This window comes from Crinia signifera, chromosome 19 (assembly GCF_055691185.1).
Source record: "Crinia signifera chromosome 19, ASM5569118v1, whole genome shotgun sequence".
NCBI classification, from domain to species: Eukaryota; Metazoa; Chordata; class Amphibia; order Anura; family Myobatrachidae; genus Crinia; species Crinia signifera.
In genome coordinates this window covers 17728526-17750156 of record NC_139226.1, presented here as the reverse complement: position 1 = coordinate 17750156, position 21631 = coordinate 17728526, and the positions used below count along the sequence as shown (strand labels likewise).

Sequence of the window (21631 nt, the reverse complement as noted above, 5' to 3'; positions counted from 1 at the left end):
GACATATTTGATGCTGGACTGCTTCTTGATGTTAATTTTCTAGCACCAATTTTGGAACCCTCCCTATACTTCCCATGCTTTTGCTGCAGATGACATAATAGGGTAGATGGTCTGAGATGCTTAATGTCCGTACCTTGACTTATTTTGTTTCCACAAAGGCTACAGATGGCTTGGCAAATGTTTTCTGAATTAGTGTGAAAATAATTCCACACATAAGACATGCATTTGTTGGTCCTATGACCAGGCCTGACAATGGCAGTCTTATCATGCCCAACAGATGGTTTCACTTGTGCCTCACTTACACACACAACATCCTCATCCTCATCCCCAATATCCAATTCCTCAGTCTGCTACACAAGTATCCCCCTCAACCTCTTGCTGTAACTCGATGGGAGCATCTTCAATGCCTATGTTACCAGCTAATGCTGATCATCCCCAAATATCCCTGCTAAGTCATCAAGAACCGCAAAAAGCTTCTTCCCGATAGCTATTCAACTATTGAACAATGTACTCTAAGATACTGCTAATCTAAACACCTATCTGTTCTTAATTTTAGACAAAAGAGAGCGCAGTTGTCACACTGTAAAAATCAAATATAAAATTTATTAATAACACATAGATATAATCTCTATAAAATGTAGCATATTATTCAACACTGACATCTGTTGGGCACATTGGTTAAAAGACCATTGGATATATTTCATATATATTGCTTTTAGAAGCTTAGTGTCACTAATAGAGCCAATTCTCACCAGCAATGATCAAGGTTTCAGATGTCTCTTGTAAATTTAATGTCCCATTCGAATTGGTGCAAAGCAACACAAATAATCCGATTTGAAATGAATTTGCCTCCAAGGTCTGATGTGCACACACACCAGGAGATTTTCCAATTTGTATATCCACAGTATTATTATACAATGCCGCTGGTGTAATTATAATTCCCCAAGTGTCTTTGAGGCGGCAATGGCCGGGAGGGGATAAAGAGACGGTTGGTGAGGGAGAGGGGCTGTGCAGGGGCCAGAGGCTGGGACCTGCCGTCTGCAGGTAGCCTTACCGCAGCTGGTGTTCCTGGAGCTCCGGCTCGGAATGGTGTAGAGCAGAGCTTGGTGTGCCTCAGCACCCGCTCACATCACCCGGCAGTCTGGAGCAGATGGCTTGCAATCCTGTATGGGCAGCCGACATGAGCCAAGTTATAAGGCGCTATATCACCAGGCTTTTGCTGCGAGCACAAGGAAACTTGTAGCATGTACTCACAGCACCTATGTCGTGCTGCTCACAGACACCTCCGACATCCGACGTTAGATGACCATGCTCGCAGTCTCTGTGTTTCCCGCAGGAGCAATGAGCGTTCGGGGGGGGGTGTCGTGGCATTGGTTTAGACACGGTCAGACCAAGGAGTAGCTGGTGGTGGCTTTAATAGCAATTAGAGAGGTGCCCCATACCTAACTGCTCTGTCTAACCTTGCAAATCATAACATGTTAATTGTAATTTGTATGCGCAACTGATGCAATGTATGTATGTATGTATGTATGTCCTGTCATCCCTCTTGTACCGTGCTTGGAGCTGCACTGTATCCACAAAAAAAATCCTAGTATACGAGAGTATACATGGCCAATAAAGTCCTTCTGATTCTTATTCTGATATGCAGAGTGAGCAGTAACAGTGGAAGGCGGCTTCTTTGAGAAATTAGGCTCACACGTAGGACTCAAGGACACACTTGGACTCCTCTCAGTGGTTTGTGACATTTCTGTTCCTAGACGCACAGTTTGTTTTTCAGACTTAGGCCCTTATTCTAATCTAAGCGGTACGGCCCGCGTGCGGCCGTACCGCCGATGTTTTTAAACTGCACATGCGCAGAGGTCATTCTGCGCATGTGCAGCCCCCTTCGCCGCAGACGGATTTCGTCCGCCGCAAAGGGGGCGTATAGGGGCGTGAGGGGCTTCAGCCCCTCATTTCCCTATGTGTACGCCCCGCGTTTCATGGGCGTTCCCATGCAAACGCGGGGCGTGTGCATGGTAATGAGGGCATGACGCCCTCATTACCATGACATGGGGGCGGAAAGCTGACGTCGCCGGATGTCAGCTTTCAGCCCCCTTTCAAGCTCCCACACGGACGATTGTCCGTGTGGTCTGAGCTTGCGGGAGCTGCCGCGGCGTGCGGTCCTGCCTTCGATGGTCGTCGACCATCGAAGGCAGGGGGCAGCTCCCACCATGGTGGAGGCGTACGCCTCCACCATTTTTGTACGGATCGCCAGCCGTCCGTGTACGGACGGCCGTGGCGATCCGTCGGGTGGGCGGGGACTGGTTTGTGCGGTCAGAGCCCCGTGTGCGGCTCTGACCGCACCAACCAGAATAAGGGCCTTAGTGTTTTGAGCTGCTTTCTCACTAAGGAAACACAATTGACAAGGTCTTTCATTGTCAGACTCATGAGACACATGAGATGCCTCACTGACTGATTCCCAAGTCTGATAGGGCAAGGCTGGAGTCTTTCCTTGCCACTGCATAATGTGAATGGTATTCTGGCAATTTTAAGTCCAGCACTGTGTGGAGGCAGAACAATCACACATGGAACTTCTGACAGTACCTCAATGTGGTGTATTAGGGTGCAGTGCACACAAACAATAAACAAGAGCAAAATATATATTTTTTTTTTTTTTGTGGACGCAGTTTGTCCAACACTTTGTGGAGGCAGAACAATCAAACAAGGAACTTTAATATTATGCGCAATTTTGAGCATTGCTTCTTTTATTGTGGGGGCCCAAACGAACTAGTCATTTCAGTCCCAAACGAACCAGTCATTTCAGTTATGGGACAATTCCATCTTGCATCACCATTCATTATTGCCACTGCTGGGAAGCAGATATGTAACAAACTACCATCTGTTTGTGCCGAGGCTCTGTCACCTAGTATATAATATTAATAACCAGCCAGCTTGCTGCAGACCTTGGCCTAAATTGAATGAAAACATTGCGAGCTGTAAAGTGGTCCGGAAAGAGCTGGAAATTAATGTTATTGGGGTAAATATTACTCTAGGGATAAAAAAAATGCAAAAATTACATGATTTGGGCGTTTTTTGACCATTATTTAAAAAAAAAAATCCAAATCCAAAGCTTTTTACCGCTGCTCCACAAAGACAAATCCAAATCCAGGCAACAAATCCAAATCCAAAACTTCAGATCCGGCGCTCATCTCTACATGCAATAGGTTAACGTGGTCAAAATGTCATAATGGAAAAGGTTGGATTTGGCCTTTCTATTCTCTGTATACACAATGTAAAACTATCAACTGGAACCACTACTAGCATAAAAAATAAACATACTGTACTGTATGTACTAACATGTTTGCTATGTTCATAGAAGAAATGCTTAGATTCTTTACTATTTTAAGAAAGCTGCTGTATTGCATATTTCCAAATACAAATTATTTCTCGTTAAGTCAGTTCTGCGACTTCCCATCAGCAGATCTCCGCCTCAGGCTTGTTATTATATCATACAGTATATAAGGAGGGGACTTTTAGACATTACCTCTATCTCCTATAGAACAGTCACAGCAGCAGCTAATAATGGCGTCCCTGCTGTTACACCTGCTCGTTCTCTCTGCTCTATCAGCGACAGGTAAGCGACATTCTCCACCATTATTATTATTATTATTATTATTATTATTATTATTATTATTATTATTATTATTATTATTATATCAATGCACATTTTGCATGCATATGCTTTATACTACAATGTTACGGGATATGGTCGTTACGACCCCATTTAGGTGCACATACAGTACATTGGGTCAACACCTGATATAGATCAACATGGCTAAGGTCGACAGGGTTGGAATGTCAACACAAGCATTCAGTCGACAATGGGAAGTTTGACAGTGAAAAGATCAACATGTTTTCACTTTTGTTTCTGTCCTGAATGTCAACAGTCGACATGGACACTATGCAAGTCACCTAAACTTGGTCAACCCAATGACCCATAACCAATGTTACAGTATATAATTTAACATCTTCCACTGTTGATGATTTCCACAATTGTGGATTACAAAGTCCCTCGATATCACTGTATATCGCCCGTAGTGGTGCATGAAGCCGCTGTGACTCTGCAGACCACACTTTGGACCACATTTTGGATCAGTGTGATAGAGTGGTGGCAACATGTATTTTTGTAATATTTAGATTTAGATTCATCCGATCCCTGCTCCAATTATTTCCTATTATCAGTCTGTAATTTCTGGTCTTGATTCAGAGATGGACGTGATGGTAATTTTGTATGCATTGGAGCATTTTCCCCACTGATCATGAATTTAGTATCACACCGTTGGGGTCATTCTTATCTGCTCGGTCTCTGGTGAATTTGCACCAGGAACCCATGTTTAGCCTCTGCGCACGCGTAAAGTCGGACAGGACTATGCAAATGAAAGTCAGCCCAGAATGACTTAAATTTGCAAAGATGGTAAAAAACATTCAATGGTCAGCGACCATCAAATGCTTTTGGTGTTGTACGCAACCATGCATGCATGGATGTTTTTTCAAAAACTACGGTGGGGGACAGATATTCATGTGTCAGCTGATCGGTGTGAGACGAGCCCAGCAGCCAGCAACACATTTCCCGGAGCAACTTACCGCAGGTCTCTCAGGCATGGTCCCAGCTGCCAGGTAGTGCTTGACCTAACCAGAGAGAGTGCCCACAGAGGATCGCACCCCGGCAGCCTACAGGACCATTTAAAGAAAAAGTGAAAGCATGTGAAAAGTGGAACAGAGGGGATAGCGCACAAAGAAGGAGAGTATAACTCAATTTTTGAAATATTTCATTTATTACCCTATTCTATTGTCCGTGAAAGGGGCGCCAAGTTTTGAGTAAAACAAACCCTTTTTTCTGTATCTTGTACTGGGAATGTAGGGGAAATATCCCTTTTGTTCCAAATAGGCGACCCATAAACCGTATTAGCCAAGAGATTCATCAATACCTTGTCAGATATTCTACTGTTGAATAGGGCCTGTACTGTATTGTAATTTTACCTTTTGTACTAATACAGTATTTTGGTTAGTATTTACTAGGCCGTTCTTGCTAGCCGTTAAAATCCGGAGGTTTTGTTTTTGCTTTTTTACCTCTGTACTAATTATTACTTACAGTATAATGTATTTTCTATTGTAGGTTCTTCCCTCTCATGTTACAGTTACTATAATTTTTATGGTATTCCCAGCTCCCAAGCTACAGTGACCTGCTCCTCTGGTGATGTCTGTCTGGCTGCATACACTACAGTATCAATCACAGGTATGGCACTAACCAGACTGCATTCCTTCCAACTGTCCTGAATACAGCACAGTCCAAAATTCAAATAGGAGAGCCCCACCCGCTGCCAGTGAGTCAGTTTGGAATGGCAGTTGGTTGCAGTTGCTGTGCCTTCCCTATTATAATGTTGAGCCCCCTGGATATAATATATACATATGGGAGCGAACCGCTTAGGTGAGATTCACACTTCAGGAGTGGCTGGCAGTGGGCTGGGGTAGGGATATGCCCAGAGATTTTTGTATTTGCATACTTAAGCCCTCGCATGTTAGAGGCGGGGGGCGTTCGGGCAGGTGGTGGGCAGATTATACCTGTTTGCTAGTCTGCAAACATACGCAGCCTAGTGAATAGGTCAGAATAAAACCTCTTATCTACACAGACAAAAGGTCGACACAAAAAAATTTCAACATGGTGATAGTCAAGAAAAGATCGACATGTGTTTTTCCACACTGATTCATACTTCACCATCCATGTGGACTACAATTGTGAATGTTAAAGTGAGCCAGCAAGGGTAAGCATAGGCATGCGCACGGGGGGTGCCGGGGGTGCACAGGCACCTCCTAATGACCGGCATCCCCCACATGTTTGCAGCACCTCATTTTCACCGGCAGCAGCAATGACAATGCTGCTCGGCCGGGCTGGCTGCTGATCAGTGCTGCTGCGGCCGCATATTGTAGTAGTCCCCGCTGAAGCCTGCCCACCCATGTCCAGCAGCCTCCTTCATGTCTGCCACGGCCCCCTGTTGATTGGCGTCCCGCCAGAGGCAGAACTCTGGGAGGCAATGGAGTCATCTGCCGCCGGGCTCCTACTCCCAAGAGGGCACCTCTCCTCCCCCTGGAAGTTTAAATCAGTTATTTAAAAGCCAACGATATTTGCTTCTGTGGCTGAGTTCTGAAATATTTGTTCTCTATCTATCTATCTATCTATCTATCTATCTATCTATCTACATTTCTGAACAGAAATATATATTTTCTATAAGGTTATATAGGGTTGTGTGTGTGTGTGGAGGGGGCACCAATATACATCTTGCATCTGGGCAACTGGAACGAACTTACGCCACTGCGTCCCACTACTGTTGATCTGCAGGAAATCAACACCAGCTGGACACCAATCAACAGGGGGCCATGTGCGGACACATGCACTCTGTTCTTATGGGCGTCAGACTCGTCTGCTATGCTGTCCCTCTCCGTGGAGGTGTGCGGAATGCTCCTGTGGCTGCTGGAGGGTGAGTGTGCCGTGGATGGTCACCAGGGAGCCGTCGTGTTTATTAAAGCTGAGTACACTGGAGGTCAGGAGGTGGGGGGAGGGGGTCTCACCCAGATAAAGCTGGCACTAGGCATTAGCAACTGCCTAGGGCTGATTCAGCTCAGGTTTGGATTGTGCCAATAGCAAAAATCTTTCTCAGATATAATCCCTTCACGTCCCGTTTAAATTATCCCCATCTCTTACATATTTCCATGGCTGTGATTGTGTCTGCGAGTACATCTCCCACGTAATCTCCTGCTGGGCAATAAGCATGTAACCCCCCCTGAGCAACAAGCATGTAATCCCCCTTTAGCAACGAGCATTAATTCTCTGGTATCAAGCATGTAACTCCTAGCAATGAACATGTAGGTAAGCTGTACTTATAGGGCATTATATGTGGTGGGCATTACGGTGTGTGGCATAATGTGTAATGGTTATCACGGGTATCAAATTATGTGTAATGGGCATCACAGTGTGTGGCATAATATGTAATGGGCTTCACGGTGTGAGGCGTAATGGGCATCATGGTCTGAGGCATAATGTGTAAGGGCATCAAGGTGTGAGGCGTAATGTGCATCAAAGTGTGATGCGAAATGTGTAATGGGCAACACGTTGTGAGGTGTAATGTGTAATGGTCATTATGGTGTGTGGCATAACGTGTAGTGGGCATTATGGCATGTGGTATACTAGAAATGGGTGTGTGACATGTATTATGCATTACGGTATAAATTTTTGGCGTGGGGGAATGATTCATTCTGAAGCGCATATACATTAGTATGTCACCTTCTATTTAGTTTGCATTGATGCACAATAGGTGTTGATAGAGAAACCCAGTAGGCGTTAATGGACATGCCCAGTAGGTGGTGATAGCTTCCCCCCCCCCCCCCACAATGGTGCACCCCCTAAGAAAATGGGCTGCACACACCAATGAGGGTAAGCATTACACTAATTGGCAGTCCATATTGACAGGTTTTGACATTAACATTTAATCTGATTGGTTGCTCTGGGCAATATCACCTTTTTCATGTTTAAAAGTGTTAGTAAATTTCTGAATCTGAATGATAAATATAAATATACTTTCTGTGCTGTTTTTAAGAATCTGTTAGTTGAGTATATGTAATATGAGTTGAATGTAATATTAATAACCCTGCTCTTATAAATGTATACAGGATCTGCTGCACCCCAGACACAGTACTATAAATGTATATAACAATCTGCATGCTGTGTAGTATAACCGTACATTATATACCTTCTATATGTCATGTATTACATTATGTCTTCTCCCGTATGCTGTATACAGGATCTGCACCCCAGACACAGTACTATAAATTTATATAACAATCTGCATGCCGTGTAGTATAACCGTACATTAATATACCTTCTATATGTCATGTATTACATTATGTCTTCTCCCGTATGCTGTATACAGGATCTGCTGCACCCCAGACACAGTACTATAAATGTATATAACAATCTGCATGCCACGTAGTATAACCGTACATTAATATACCTTCTATATGTCATGTATTACATTATGTCTTCTCTCGTATGCTGTATACAGGATCTGCTGCACCCCAGACACAGTACTACAAATGTATATAACAATCTGCATGCTGTGTAGTATAACCGTACATTATATACCTTCTATATGTCATGTATTACATTATGTCTTCTCCTATATGCTGTATACAGGATCTGCTGCACCCAGACACAGTACTATAAATGTATATAACACTCTGCATGCCGTGTAGTATAACCGTACATTATATACCTTCTATATGTCATGTATTACATTACTAGGTGATTCATCGCGGCCTACGGGCGCTCTTCACACCGTCGTAAGGGGCTGCGCCCCCTTAATTTGTGAACGTTTGTATATGAGAAATATGGTTAGAATTGTATGAAAGATGCCCTGTATTGCAACTTAGGTGTCCGCGAATCGCGGGAGGGGGGGTCGCGGAGGGTGCCGCGAATTGCAGGAGGGGGGGTCGCGGGGGGTGCCGCGAATTGCAGGAGGGGGGGTTGTGGGGGGGTGGATGCTGCGAATCGCGGGAGGGGAGGGATTGCAGAGAATCGCGGGAGGGGGGTCGCGGGGTGGGTTGCCGCAAATCGCGGGACGGGGGTTACGGGGGCGGGGGTTGCGGCGAATCATGGTAGGGGTGGTCGCGGGGGGTGTGCCGTGAATCACGGGAGGGGGGGTCACGGGGTGGGGTGCCGAGAATCGCGGGGGGGTGTGTGTGTGCCGTGAATCGCGGGAGTGGGGGTTGCGGGGGGGGGGTGGGGGTGTGTGACGCGAATCGCCACAAGAAAAAATCAACACAGAAAGGTCAACACATGTAAATGTTGACATAAGTGTGGTACTTCATTGGTGTCCATGTCGACACATGAGAATGAATATGAAAACATTCAAAAAATGAAAAAAAAAACTTCAAAAACTCATGTCAACCTTTTTCATTGTCGACCATAGCCATGTCAGTGTTTTCCATGTGCAATTTAATTCTGGAGCTGCCGCGAATCGCGGGGGGGTGCCGCGAATTGCGGGAGGGGGGGTCGCGGGGGTGGGTGCCGCGAATCGCGGGAGGGGGGGTTACGGGGCGGGGGTTGCGGCGAATCATGGGAGGGGGGGTCGCGGGGGTGTGCCGTGAATCACGGGAGGGGGGGTCATGGGATGGGGTGCCGAGAATCGCGGGGGAGGTGTGTGTGTGTGTGCCGTGAATCGCGGGAGTGGGGGTTGTGGGGGGGGGTGGGGGGGTGTGACGCAAATCGCCACAAGAAAAAATCAACACAGAAAGGTCAACACATGTAAATGTTGACATAAGTGTGGCACTTCATTGGTGTCCATGTCGACACATGAGAATGAATATGAAAATATTCAAAAAATGAAAAAAAACTTCAAAAACTCATGTCAACCTTTTTCATTGTCGACCATAGCCATGTCAGTGTTTTCCATGTGCAATTTAATTCTGGAGCTGCCGCGAATCAGGGGGGGTGCCGCCAATTGCGGGAGGGGGGGGTCGCGGGGTTGGGTGGCGCGAATCGCGGGAGGGCGGGGTTCACAGGGGTTCTGGTGGGGGGTTCCCGCGAATTGCGGGAGGTGGGGGGTCACGGGGGGTGCCGCAAATCGCGGGGGGGAGGGTTGCGGGGGGGTGTGACGCGAATCGCCACAAGAAAAAATCAACACAGAAAGGTCAACACATGTAGATGTTGACATAAGTGTGCCACTTCATTGGTGTCCATGTTGACACATGACAATGAATATGAAAACATTCAAAAAATGAAATAAATCTTCAAAAACTCATGTCAACCTTTTTCATTGTCGACCATAGCCGTGCCAGTGTTTTGCATGTGACATTTAATCCTGGGGCTGCCGCGAATCGCGGGGGGTGCCGCGATTTGCGGGAGGGGGGGGTTGCGGGGGGTGGGTGCCGCGAATCGCGGGAGAGCGGGGTTCATGGGGGTTCCGGTGGGGGGTTGCCGCGAATTGCGGGAGGGGGGTTGCGGGGGGTGTAACGCGAATCGCCACAAGAAAAAAATCAACACAGAAAGGTCAACACATGTAAATGTTGACATAAGTGTGCCACTTCATTGGTGTCCATGTCGACACATGAGAATGAATATGAAAATATTCAAAAAATGACAAAAAAACTTCAAAAACTCATGTCAACCTTTTTCATTGTCGACCATAGCCATGTCAGTGTTTTCCATGTGCAATTTAATTCTGGAGCTGCCGCGAATCACGGGGGGGTGCCGCGAATTGCGGGAGGGGGGGGTCGCGGGGGTGGGTGCCGCGAATCGCGGGAGGGCGGGGTTCACAGGGATTCCGGTGGGGGGTTGCCGCGAATTGCGGGAGGTGGGGGGTCATGGGGGGTGCCGCGAATCGCGGCAGGGGGGGTTGCGGGGGGGTGTGACGCGAATCGCCACAAGAAAAAATCAACACAGAAAGGTCAACACATGTAAATGTTGACATAAGTGTGCCACTTCATTGGTGTCCATGTCGACACATGAAAATGAATATGAAAAAAATAAAAAAATTAAAAATAAATCTTCAAAAACTCATGTCAACCTTTTTCATTGTCGACCATAGCCATGTCAGTGTTTTGCATGTGCCATTTATTCCTGGGGCTGCTGCGAATTGCGGGGGGGGGGTGCCGCGAATCGAGGGAGGGGGGTCGCAGGGGGGGTGCCGCTAATCGTGCAAGGGGGGGTCGCGGGGGGGTCCTTTTTGCCGCGAATCGCGGGAGGGAGGTTGCGAGGGGGGGTGTTTTTTCCGCGAATCGGGGGGGGGGGGGTCACGGGGGAAGGGTTTGGCGCGATTCGCGGGAGGGGGGGGTCGCGGGGTGGTGGTTATGCCGCGAATTGCGGGAGGGGTCGTGGGGGGGTTCTTTTTGCAGCGAATCGCGGGGGTGTTTTTGCTGCGAATCGCGGTAGGGGGGGTCGCGGGGGAGCGGGTGTTTTTGCCGCGAATCGCGGGAGGGGGGGGCGCTCGGGGGGGGGAGGTTTTGCCGCAAATCGCGGGAGGAGGGCGCTCACCTGGTGGCTGTGGAGTAGCAGTGCTGGGCAACATGGGAAGGCAGTGGGTGTCTGGCACTGTCTGTGGGCTCACTGGGCTGGTTTTCTTTCACATACCTCCCAACATGACCCTCTCCAGGAGGGACACAATGCTCTGTTTCTAGACTTCCCCTTAATGTATGATTGCCATCACCTGTTTTAAACAGGTTAATTTCTCAGAAAGGTGTTCAGCACAGATGAAGGCAATCACACATTAAGAGGAAAGTCCAGGAACAGAGCGTTATAGACACAGACACCCACTTTGAGTGACAGATGTAGCCAAATATATAGGAGATGTCTTCTCCCGTATGCTGTATACAGGATCTGCACCCCAGACACAGTACTATAAATTTATATAACAATCTGCATGCCGTGTAGTATAACCGTACATTAATATACCTTCTATATGTCATGTATTATATTATGTCTTCTCCCGTATGCTGTATACAGGATCTGCTGCACCCCAGACACAGTACTATAAATGTATATAACAATCTGCATGCCGTGTAGTATAACCGTACATAAATATACCTTCTATATGTCATGTATTACATTATGTCTTCTCCCGTATGCTGTATACAGGATCTGCTGCACCCCAGACACAGTACTATAAATGTATATAACAATCTGCATGCCGTGTAGTATAACCGTACATTATATACCTTCTATATGTCATGTATTACATTATGTCTTCTCCCGTATGCTGTATACAGGATCTGCTGCACCCCAGACACAGTACTATAAATGTATATAACAATCTGCATGTCGTGTAGTATAACCGTACATTAATATACCTTCTATATGTCATGTATTACATTATGTCTTCTCTCGTATGCTGTATACAGGATCTGCTGCACCCCAGACACAGTACTATAAATGTATATAACACTCTGCATGCCGTGTAGTATAACCGTACATTAATATACCTTCTATATGTCATGTATTACATTATGTCTTCTCCTGTATGCTGTATACAGGATCTGCACCCCAGACACAGTACTATAAATGTATATAACACTCTGCATGCTGTGTAGTATAACCGTACATTATATACCTTCTATATGTCATGTATTACATTATGTCTTCTCCCGTATACTGTATACAGGATCTGCTGCACCCCAGACACAGTACTATAAATGTATAACAATCTACATGTCGTGTAGTATAACCGTACATTATATACCTTCTATATGTCATGTATTACATTATGTCTTCTCCCGTATGCTGTATACAGGATCTGCTGCACCCCAGACACAGTACTATAAATGTATATAACAATCTACATGTCGTGTAGTATAACCGTACATTATATACCTTCTATATGTCATGTATTACATTATGTCTTCTCCCGTATGCTGTATACAGGATCTGCTGCACCCCAGACACAGTACTATAAATGTATATAACACTCTGCATGCCGTGTAGTATAACCGTACACTATATACCTTCTATATGTCATGTATTACATTATGTCTTCTCTCGTATGCTGTATACAGGATCTGATGCACCCCAGACACAGTACTATATATGTATATAACACTCTGCATGCCGTGTAGTATAACCGTACATCATATACCTTCTATATGTCATGTATTACATTATGTCTTCTCCCGTATGCTGTATACAGGATCTGCTGCACCACAGACACAGTACTATAAATGTATATAACAATCTGCATGCCGTGTAGTATAACCGTACATTATATACCTTCTATATGTCATGTATTACATTATGTCTTCTCTCGTATGCTGTATACAGGATCTGCTGTACCCCAGACACAGTACTATAAATGTATATAACACTCTGCATGCCGTGTAGTATAACCGTACATTATATACCTTCTATATGTCATGTATTATATTATGTCTTCTCCCGTATGCTGTATACAGGATCTGCTGCACCCCAGACACAGTACTATAAATGTATATAACGATCTGCATGCCATGTAGTATAACCGTACATTATATACCTTCTATATGTCATGTATTACATTATGTCTTCTCCCGTATGCTGTATACAGGATCTGCTGCACCCAGACACAGTATTATAAATGTATATAACAATCTGCATGCCGTGTAGTATAACCGTACATTAATATACCTTCTATATGTCATGTATTACATTATGGGCCTTATTCTGATCGGTGCGGCCAAACGTGCGTACGTTCACTATTAACGTACGCTAGCCGTACGCGGCCGTTGGGGTTAAGTCCACCCACAAATCAGCCGCATACGTACGGGCATAAACAACGTAGAAGGGGAGTGGCGTACAAATGAGCGTACGCCAACGTACACGGACGGGCCAGCCATTACACTCCGACAACTGGCGTACAACTGAGCGTATGCCGCCGTTTACGGACGTCTCGTCCGTCTTCCCACCGACTTCTTGCGGAGATCTGAGCGTACGCCAGCTTGCACGGACAGGTCCCTATTGTTTTCAATGGAAAACTCAGCTTATGTCACCGCTCGTGAGAGTGAGCGTACGTCCGTGTACGCTGGCATACCCTTCACATATATGGACCTGCAAATCTTGCCTTTCAACTAGAATTCTGACAATTAATTAATTATTCTATTTGTTATTCAATTATTGTTTTCTATTAACTCAATTGTCTACCTTAATAATGACCCTAATAAAACAACATTTTAACCCTCATTACATGTATATTTGTTATGTTCTAACAGAGGCAGAACTCTGGGAGGCAATGGAGTCATCTGCCGCCGGGCTCCTGCTCCCAAGGGGGCACCTCTCCATCCCCTGGAAGTTTAAATTAGTTATTTAAAAGCCAACGATATTGCTTCTGTGGCTGAGTTCTGAAATATATATGTGTTCTCTATCTATCTATCTATCTATCTATCTATCTATCTATCTATCTATCTAAACAGAAATATTTATTTTATATAGGGTTGTGTGTGTGTGTGTGTGTGTGTGTGGGGGGGGGGGGGGCACCAATATATATCTTGCCTCCGGGCAACTGGAATGAACTTACGCCACTGTGTTCTAATGTGGCATTTTAATCACTATCTATGTGTCCCCATATTGCTGTTACTTTTAAATCAAGTTATGTTGGTGTTTCTGTATATGTACTAAATTATGTCCATAATTACTTTGTCCAAAATGTGTAACATGTATACCTACCCTGATGTTATGTGTGATGTTTTAATCGAACAACATTAAACATTCATGCATTTTCACTATGTGTTATTTTACTCAAAAACACACACATTCACACATCAATCATTACCCCTCACCTCAAATTACTTATAACTACATTACACATCTGTATGTACCTACCCTTACAAGCCCTCTAACATATTTATTATTAAAAACACAGGCAATTTATAACACAATATAAACTTTTATTTATAACAAACATAATAAGGGGGGGGGGGATAAAAATAAATTAAATGCGGGCCTCCAGTAGGCCAAAAAGAATTTGCAAATAAAAAAGGGTCAGGAAGATCTCCCGAATAAGGGCTGCCACCTCCTCCTGCTGCTGTTCAGTGTCTGTAGTGAAGGGATAAAAAAAAAAATTAATATATAACATACAGAAATGTTTGTTGTATTTGTACATAATAAAAAGTTGTGAGTTATGTGTGAAGGCCACATACATTTTTAAACTACATTGAAGATGGGTCTGCTGTAAACACAGTACTAAAAAATAATATGTTAACACACACATACTGTACATAGTAAATAACATTAATTCAATTACTCCTTCTTGGATGAATGTATGCTGTATCCCAATTGCTAGTTTGGTTTTGGGGGACTCTCCTCTAACGTCACAATTCGGCTGTGCTATTTAAGGGTTATGACATTGTGGCGGCTTAAGCACTCCTTACTATTTTAAATTTAGGACATTGCTGTACAAATTATAGGCCTACAGCTATGTTTGTAAAGCATGCATCCGCATGGCCTCACACACTATTAACAAAACAATCTCTACATTTATGTTGCACATCATGCTGGGAACTGGAGTTACCCAACACCTGGAGCCACATAACTACAACACCACTAATGTCGGATATCTCATTGGATGTACTGTTATGTCAATTATTCAAGGGGTGAGGCATGGCCACACTCCAAAAAACCACCAAGGGGACCCTTGTTCCTGGAGAAGGACAGGCCACACCTCATGGTCGCCCTGCAGTGATATGTTGCAACTAATGTTGATGTTGGATACACATATGTGGTTGTTGTGATTGTTTATGTGTAGAAATGTGTAGGTAAACATTAGACACATTATTTACTTACGGCTACTTGAGCCATCCTGGTCGCCGCTGGTTGGCTGTGCGGTGGTTGGGGGGGTCAGGAGCAAGGGGGATGGGATTGGAGTTTGGATGCTGGTAGTGGGTGTGAGTGGGGATTGGAGAGGTTTGGGGGTGGGTGGTGGAGAGGTGTAGGGGGGTTGGAAATGGGGTGGGGAGGGGGTGGGGGGAGGGTTGTGGGTGGGGGTAGGGGTGTGGGTGGGGGTAGGGGAGGGGGTGGGGGTGGGTGTTGGGGTGGGGGTTGGGGAGGGGGTGGGGGAAGGGGATGGCGAAATTGTGTGGGCCCCAGCTTGACCCATTGTCTCCTCCTCTTCCTCCTCCTCTTCTTCCTCCTCCTCTTCTTCCTCCTCCTCTTCCTCCTCCTCCTCTTCCTCCTCCTCCTCTTCCTCCTCCTCTTCTTCCTCCTCCTCCTCTTCCTCCTCCTCTTCCTCCTCCTCTTCCGGCTGCTCCTGGGCTGCCTGGTCCCGGGCTGCCTGCTCCCGGGCTTCTATGCGGGCTCTTGCCCGTGCTGAAATGTTCATGTTGATGGCATAGAAATCGAAGATTGGGTTTCATAAAAAAGGGGGAAAGAAAAATTCACATTAGTCATGCTCATAACCTTCCAAATTATCATTGCTGTTATATTTCAGACATTTATCATGCAAACTAATTGATATGCTACAACCAAAAACTGAGCAACTACTTAAACCCCCCCCCCTATACACCCCCTATACACCCCAAATACACCCCCTATACACCCCCTATACACCCCATATACACCCCCTATACACCCCATATACACCCATATACACCCCATATACACCCCCTATACACCCCATATACACCCCATATACACCCCCTATACACCCCATTTACACCCATATACACCCATATACACCCCATATACACCCCCTATACACCCCATATACACCCATATACACCCATATACACCCCATATACACCCCATATACACCCCCTATACACCCCCTATACACCCATATACACCCCATATACACCCCCTATACACCCCATATACACCCATATACACCCATATACACCCATATACACCCCATATACACCCCATATACACCCCCTATACACCCCATATACACCTAATATGCACCCCATATACACCCCCTATACACCCCATATACACCCATATACACCCCATATACACCCCATATACACCCATATACACCCCATATACACCCATATACACCCATATACACCCATATACACCCCATATACACCCATATACACCCCATATACACCCCCTATACACCCCATATACACCCATATACACCCCATATACACCCCATATACACCCATATACACCCCCTATACACCCCATATACACCCCATATACACCCCTATACACCCCATATACACCCCCTATACACCCCATATACACCCATATACACCCCTATACACCCCCATACTCAGGAACATATTTATAAAAAGTACAGAAAACATTGCAAAAAAACGCAGGCATACTAGTAAATAAAAACTTACATCGGGCAATATGGCGGCGAAGTGATGATAGCAACACTGGCTGCCGCCGGCGCAGGTCAGACCAGCGCCGCTCAACTTGGCCCAGGCTCCTGTGAACGCCGGTCCGGGCGAAGATTAGCCGGCGGGCAGCATTATATGCCCGCCGCTTGTCAAGATTTGACACATAAGGGCCCCTGGGCCCCAGGCGGCGGTCCATGACCTCAACCAAGGCCAATAGCTCCTGGGTAGAAAACGCCCTAGCCCTGGTTGAAGTCATGGTGGCAATGGCGCAGTTATTAATTGCAGGTACATATATCACTTTTGGTGCTTGCTGATTGGTGTAAAAAATTGTTTGTTTAGTATTAACTTTATTAATCCTTCTTACATGAACAAACTGGATGCGAATAGAAACTTACGCGGACCGTTCCGATATACACACACCATAACCAACAGCATGCATTCAATGTATAGAGAGGAACTGTATATACAGTGTGCGAAAAAGAATACACACAAGCGTCTACTAATAAATACGCTGCTAAAAGGGGCCCAATGCAACATGTTGGTGTATGACAATTTCAGACTCATTACATATGTAAGGAAAGCATTATAACGTGATGTTTTGAAATGTGACTCACAAAGCATACACAAACTCAAACAGATACCAGCTGACAACACTCATCATTGGAATGACAGGTGCACACATTTCACGATGTAGTACACAATGCTCCACAACCTGTGTATGTGCATATACAGGTGATTGATCAGGTGCGTGGAGACCCGCGTAATTTAAGCGGCAATTATCGGCGGGAAATATCGGCGTAAATTAGCAAGTACATTGCGGGGAAAAATATACGCCCCCTTGTTCATGGCGGGAGATTAACATATAAATATTCAGTCAGATGCAGGCCAGAATTGCTGCAAACATGTCTAACTCAGACGATTCCGCAGCTGAGGACGCTCTGCAGAGAGCACAAGCAGAATCCCTGCTTGAAGCTTTACAGAAGAGGGAACAGGAGCTGAGAAGGAGGGCTCAAGAGAGAGGTAGCCTGCAAGACCAAGCGGGCCCCTCACTAACAGGCCCTGTTCAACCTCCACCAGCTCCACAAGGGCCAAGCAACCAGCCAGAACAAGAGGTTGCATCTCTCCAAACAGGTGTGACCCAGCAGGTGCATGGTGAGAGAACTGGGGCCACCAGAAAACGAGCTGCAACATCTAGGGTGAGGACTGAGCAGGATACCACTACCAAAAAGAGAAACCCTGCATTTGTAGAGGCCGAATTAAGAATTTTAGTGCCCAGAGCACGTGAATGGATAGAATTGCCAACCAGGAAGCCGGGTGCCAGTGCAAGGAGAAACCTTTGGGACAAGATAACAGAGGAAGTGAACCAGGTGTCACCAGTGGTCAGAGATTGGCTATCGGTGAAGAAAAGGCAAGTGTGTTTGTCCCCCTGATAATGTCATATGTGTGTACATATGTTACATGTATGTTTTGAGAATAATAGAAAGGTGTGTTTGTAGATAGTGCTACACTTCAATGTCACATGTGAACACAACCATGTCTAATAACCCACATTGATATATGAAACATGCACCATTGGTGTGATGTGAGGTTATGGGCACAGTTCTGCTCATGTGAAGTATGTGAAGTATGTGATGGGACAAGAGAAAGTGTGTTTTGGAAAGAGTTGTTGTAAAGGTGCCTATACACGTTACAATTATTGTATACAATATTGTATACAATATCGCATCTCATAGCATATCGGTTTAGCGATGAGTACAAAAAGTATGTGCAGCACATACTTTTTGTACTAGATCTCATCTAATCTGATCTCATCGCAAAACCGATATGCTATGAGATGCAATATTGTATACAATAATTGTAACGTGTATGGCCACCTTTACATGTTCCATATGATGCAACTGAAACAAGAATGAGCAAACTGTGCACATGTAGCTGGTGAGAAACTACACATCCCAGTATGCCATCCCATAGTTAAATGACTCCATAATAACCACACTGTCAAGCTATGGTGGAATGTGTAGTTTCACAACAGGTGGAGGTGCCTAATTTGGCCAGGGATGATGTCATTTCTGCATAGTGATCTATGTATGTGCATTTAGTGGCCTAATAAATGAGATGAGACACTGAAATGCCTCCTAATGGAGACATTAATGTGTGTGTGGGAAACATATGGCTAAAAAACATAAGATCACCCACACTAGGAAATGTCACGTAGTCATGATGTTCACTAGCACAGTGGTGCACATATCTCATGGTGATATTTGTATTTTTAAACTTGTAGGTGGACCGACTTTAAAAGTACACTGAAGAGGAAGATGACTGACCGGTACAACCACAGCATGTCCACCGGGAGAGGTCCTATGCCCGATCATTTGGAGTATACCCCCCTGGAGCAGGACGCCTTGGACGTCATTGATGTGGCCGAGGTCAGGGGGATCTCCAATATGGACAGTGAGCTCCCGGCGGAGGTCTTTGATGCTGCTTTTGATGGTAAGTCACAGTAATGCATTGTATTTTGAAAGAGATTTTTTAGTGCGTATGTGATGGTGACATTGTTTTCAATTATTATCCTAGCAGAAGCAGAAACCCAGGATGTACCGGCAGCATCTTCCTCTGCAGAGCCACAGGTGGAGCAAGTGGTCCAGCCTCCACCAAGAAGACACCCCCAGCCCCAGCCACAGGAGACATGGGATGGGAGCATGATGGTGATGCTGGAGAGGATCGAGCAGCAAGGGGTGGATGCTGCGCTCCGTCAGCAGCAGATTGGGGAATTTTTGGATGAGTGGAAGGCCACAAACAGGCAGCAGTGTGAGGCCTTGAACCGCATTAATGACACTCTGGCGGCTGGCATGCAAAGCATTGGCCAACACCTCAGCCGCCTGAATGTCATTCTTGCGGAGCTGCTGCCCACCGCCAGGTCCCTAAGGGACAATCCCCCATCTGCTGGCCCACCCCAAGCTGCTCCCCAACCTTCCACCTCTGCTGACCCTCCTGTGTCCACTAGGGGAAGACGCTGCAAGCCATCTGACCCAAAGGCCCCTGTCCCCAAGGCCCCATCTAAAAGGGGGAAAAAAGGGCCCAAATAATGAGACCTGGTTCACTTCCTCTGTGGTTGGACCCCAAATGTTTAAATTGCACTGGACATCCACTTCCTGAGTTGGCCATCGATCCATTTTCGTGCCATGGGCATTAAAGTTCTTATTTTGACCTCTACAAATGCAGGATAAATTTTTGGTGGTGTGTATCTTGCTTAGTATTCACCCTGGTTGTTGCAGTACGTATTCTGGTGTCCCCATTTCTTTCACCATTGCATTTGCAGGGTAACACATGTTTGGAGATATGCAACCTCTTGTTCTGGCTGGTTTTTTTTTTTTTGTGTCTATTTTATTTGTTTATTTGATTTATGACATTAAAGTGTCAAGGTGTGATGCTGAACAGCAAATAAATTTATTTTACCAATTAAAACAAAATTGTTGTATGTGTAATTTCTTGTGTGAAACAAATACTAGATTTAGGTGTACTTACTGACCAGGGTATTTTTGAACATTTGTTGAAGTGTGGTCGAAGTTTCCCATGTGTAACCCTCTCCATGGCCATTCCCATGTTCCTATCCAACTTTTCCCTGCTAATTAGTTTGTGTCAGCACATGTGCAGAGCAACTTAATAGGTGAGAAAGCAGTTTGTGTGCAGGTGAGGTAGCTCCTACAGTAGTAGGTAAAAGCAGGTCCAGAACAATGCTTTCCTCATGGAGTGGGTGAGGCAGCCAAACAAGGGTCAAAAGGTACATTTGTGTAGGAATGCATATGTGTCCTCCCTAAAAAAAAGATGTGTGAATCGGCCAAACATGATAAAATTGCTTGTGAACAAACATGTATAAGTTTTTAAATATATATGATTTTACAGTGTCATAAGCAGATGTAGGAATCCTTTGTTAGAGAGATGTGAGTGCAATAATGTGATTGGTGGCATCTTACATCCAGAGTGTAGTAAAATCCAATTCCTAGCAGATCAGATAGTGGTACAGTTCTGTATTTTGGGTACTATACAAAGATTGTGTGCAAAATAGTGGGCATGGGCTTAAAACATTGCTGAAACATCCTTTGTAGGTGTTAGATGTGGTTTATGTTATTGTATCATAAATACAAAACCTATGTTTGTATTAGAGTGAAGACGTTGACACATGTCGACTTGTGTAGATTGAGTGTGCTACTGTGTAAAGTGTATGAAAGCACGTAGTGAATGTGTGTAACTGTTTAGCAAATAGCTACCTTAGCATATATAAGCAGGTCTTAAAAAGATTCTTACCTTAAATTAAACAAACCTTTAAATGTCGAGAAGTATAGAAAGATAAGCTTCCAATGTGTTTGAGTGCTGTGTGTGGCTTGCAGGTAGTGAAATCATGGTTTGGACTGAATAGACTGCAGCATTGCTTATTACATTCAGGTGTATGTGTTTGAGTAGTAATCAGCGTTAATTAGCAAACCTAGGCGCACGCTGGAATGCGGTATCTGTAGGGGTGGTTTGAGCTGGCGGCTGGCGGCCGCCTGTTTTGTGTCCGAAATGAACGGTGCCTTAGTCGATCGTGCGGTAGTAGCACCGCTCATTTTTGGTGCACACCCCCGTGTACGCCCATATGTACGCCCATTTTCCCTCATTATTTCGGCCGCTCCCCTCATCACGCCCCTATGCCGCCCCAATGGCCGTACACTCGCGTATAGGTTTTTTCGCACTTAGAGACCCCGTCCGTAAGCGTTGTGGAGTGGTCGCGCCTGCGCATTAGCCAATGTACGCA

The 21631-nt window shown here is 45.3% G+C and overlaps 1 protein-coding gene across 1 annotated transcript in view; it reads left to right on the top strand.

Moving 5' to 3' along the window:
* The first annotated feature begins 3555 nt into the window (after positions 1–3555).
* LOC146041713 (uncharacterized) overlaps positions 3556–21631 on the top strand; it is a 114615-nt gene continuing 96539 nt past the window's right edge. Inside the window, exon 1 of the mRNA XM_083161626.1 lies at positions 3556–3613. Within this exon, the coding sequence (XP_083017752.1) occupies positions 3562–3613 (52 nt within the window). The 5' untranslated portion in view covers positions 3556–3561. The remainder of the gene's footprint in view (positions 3614–21631) is intronic.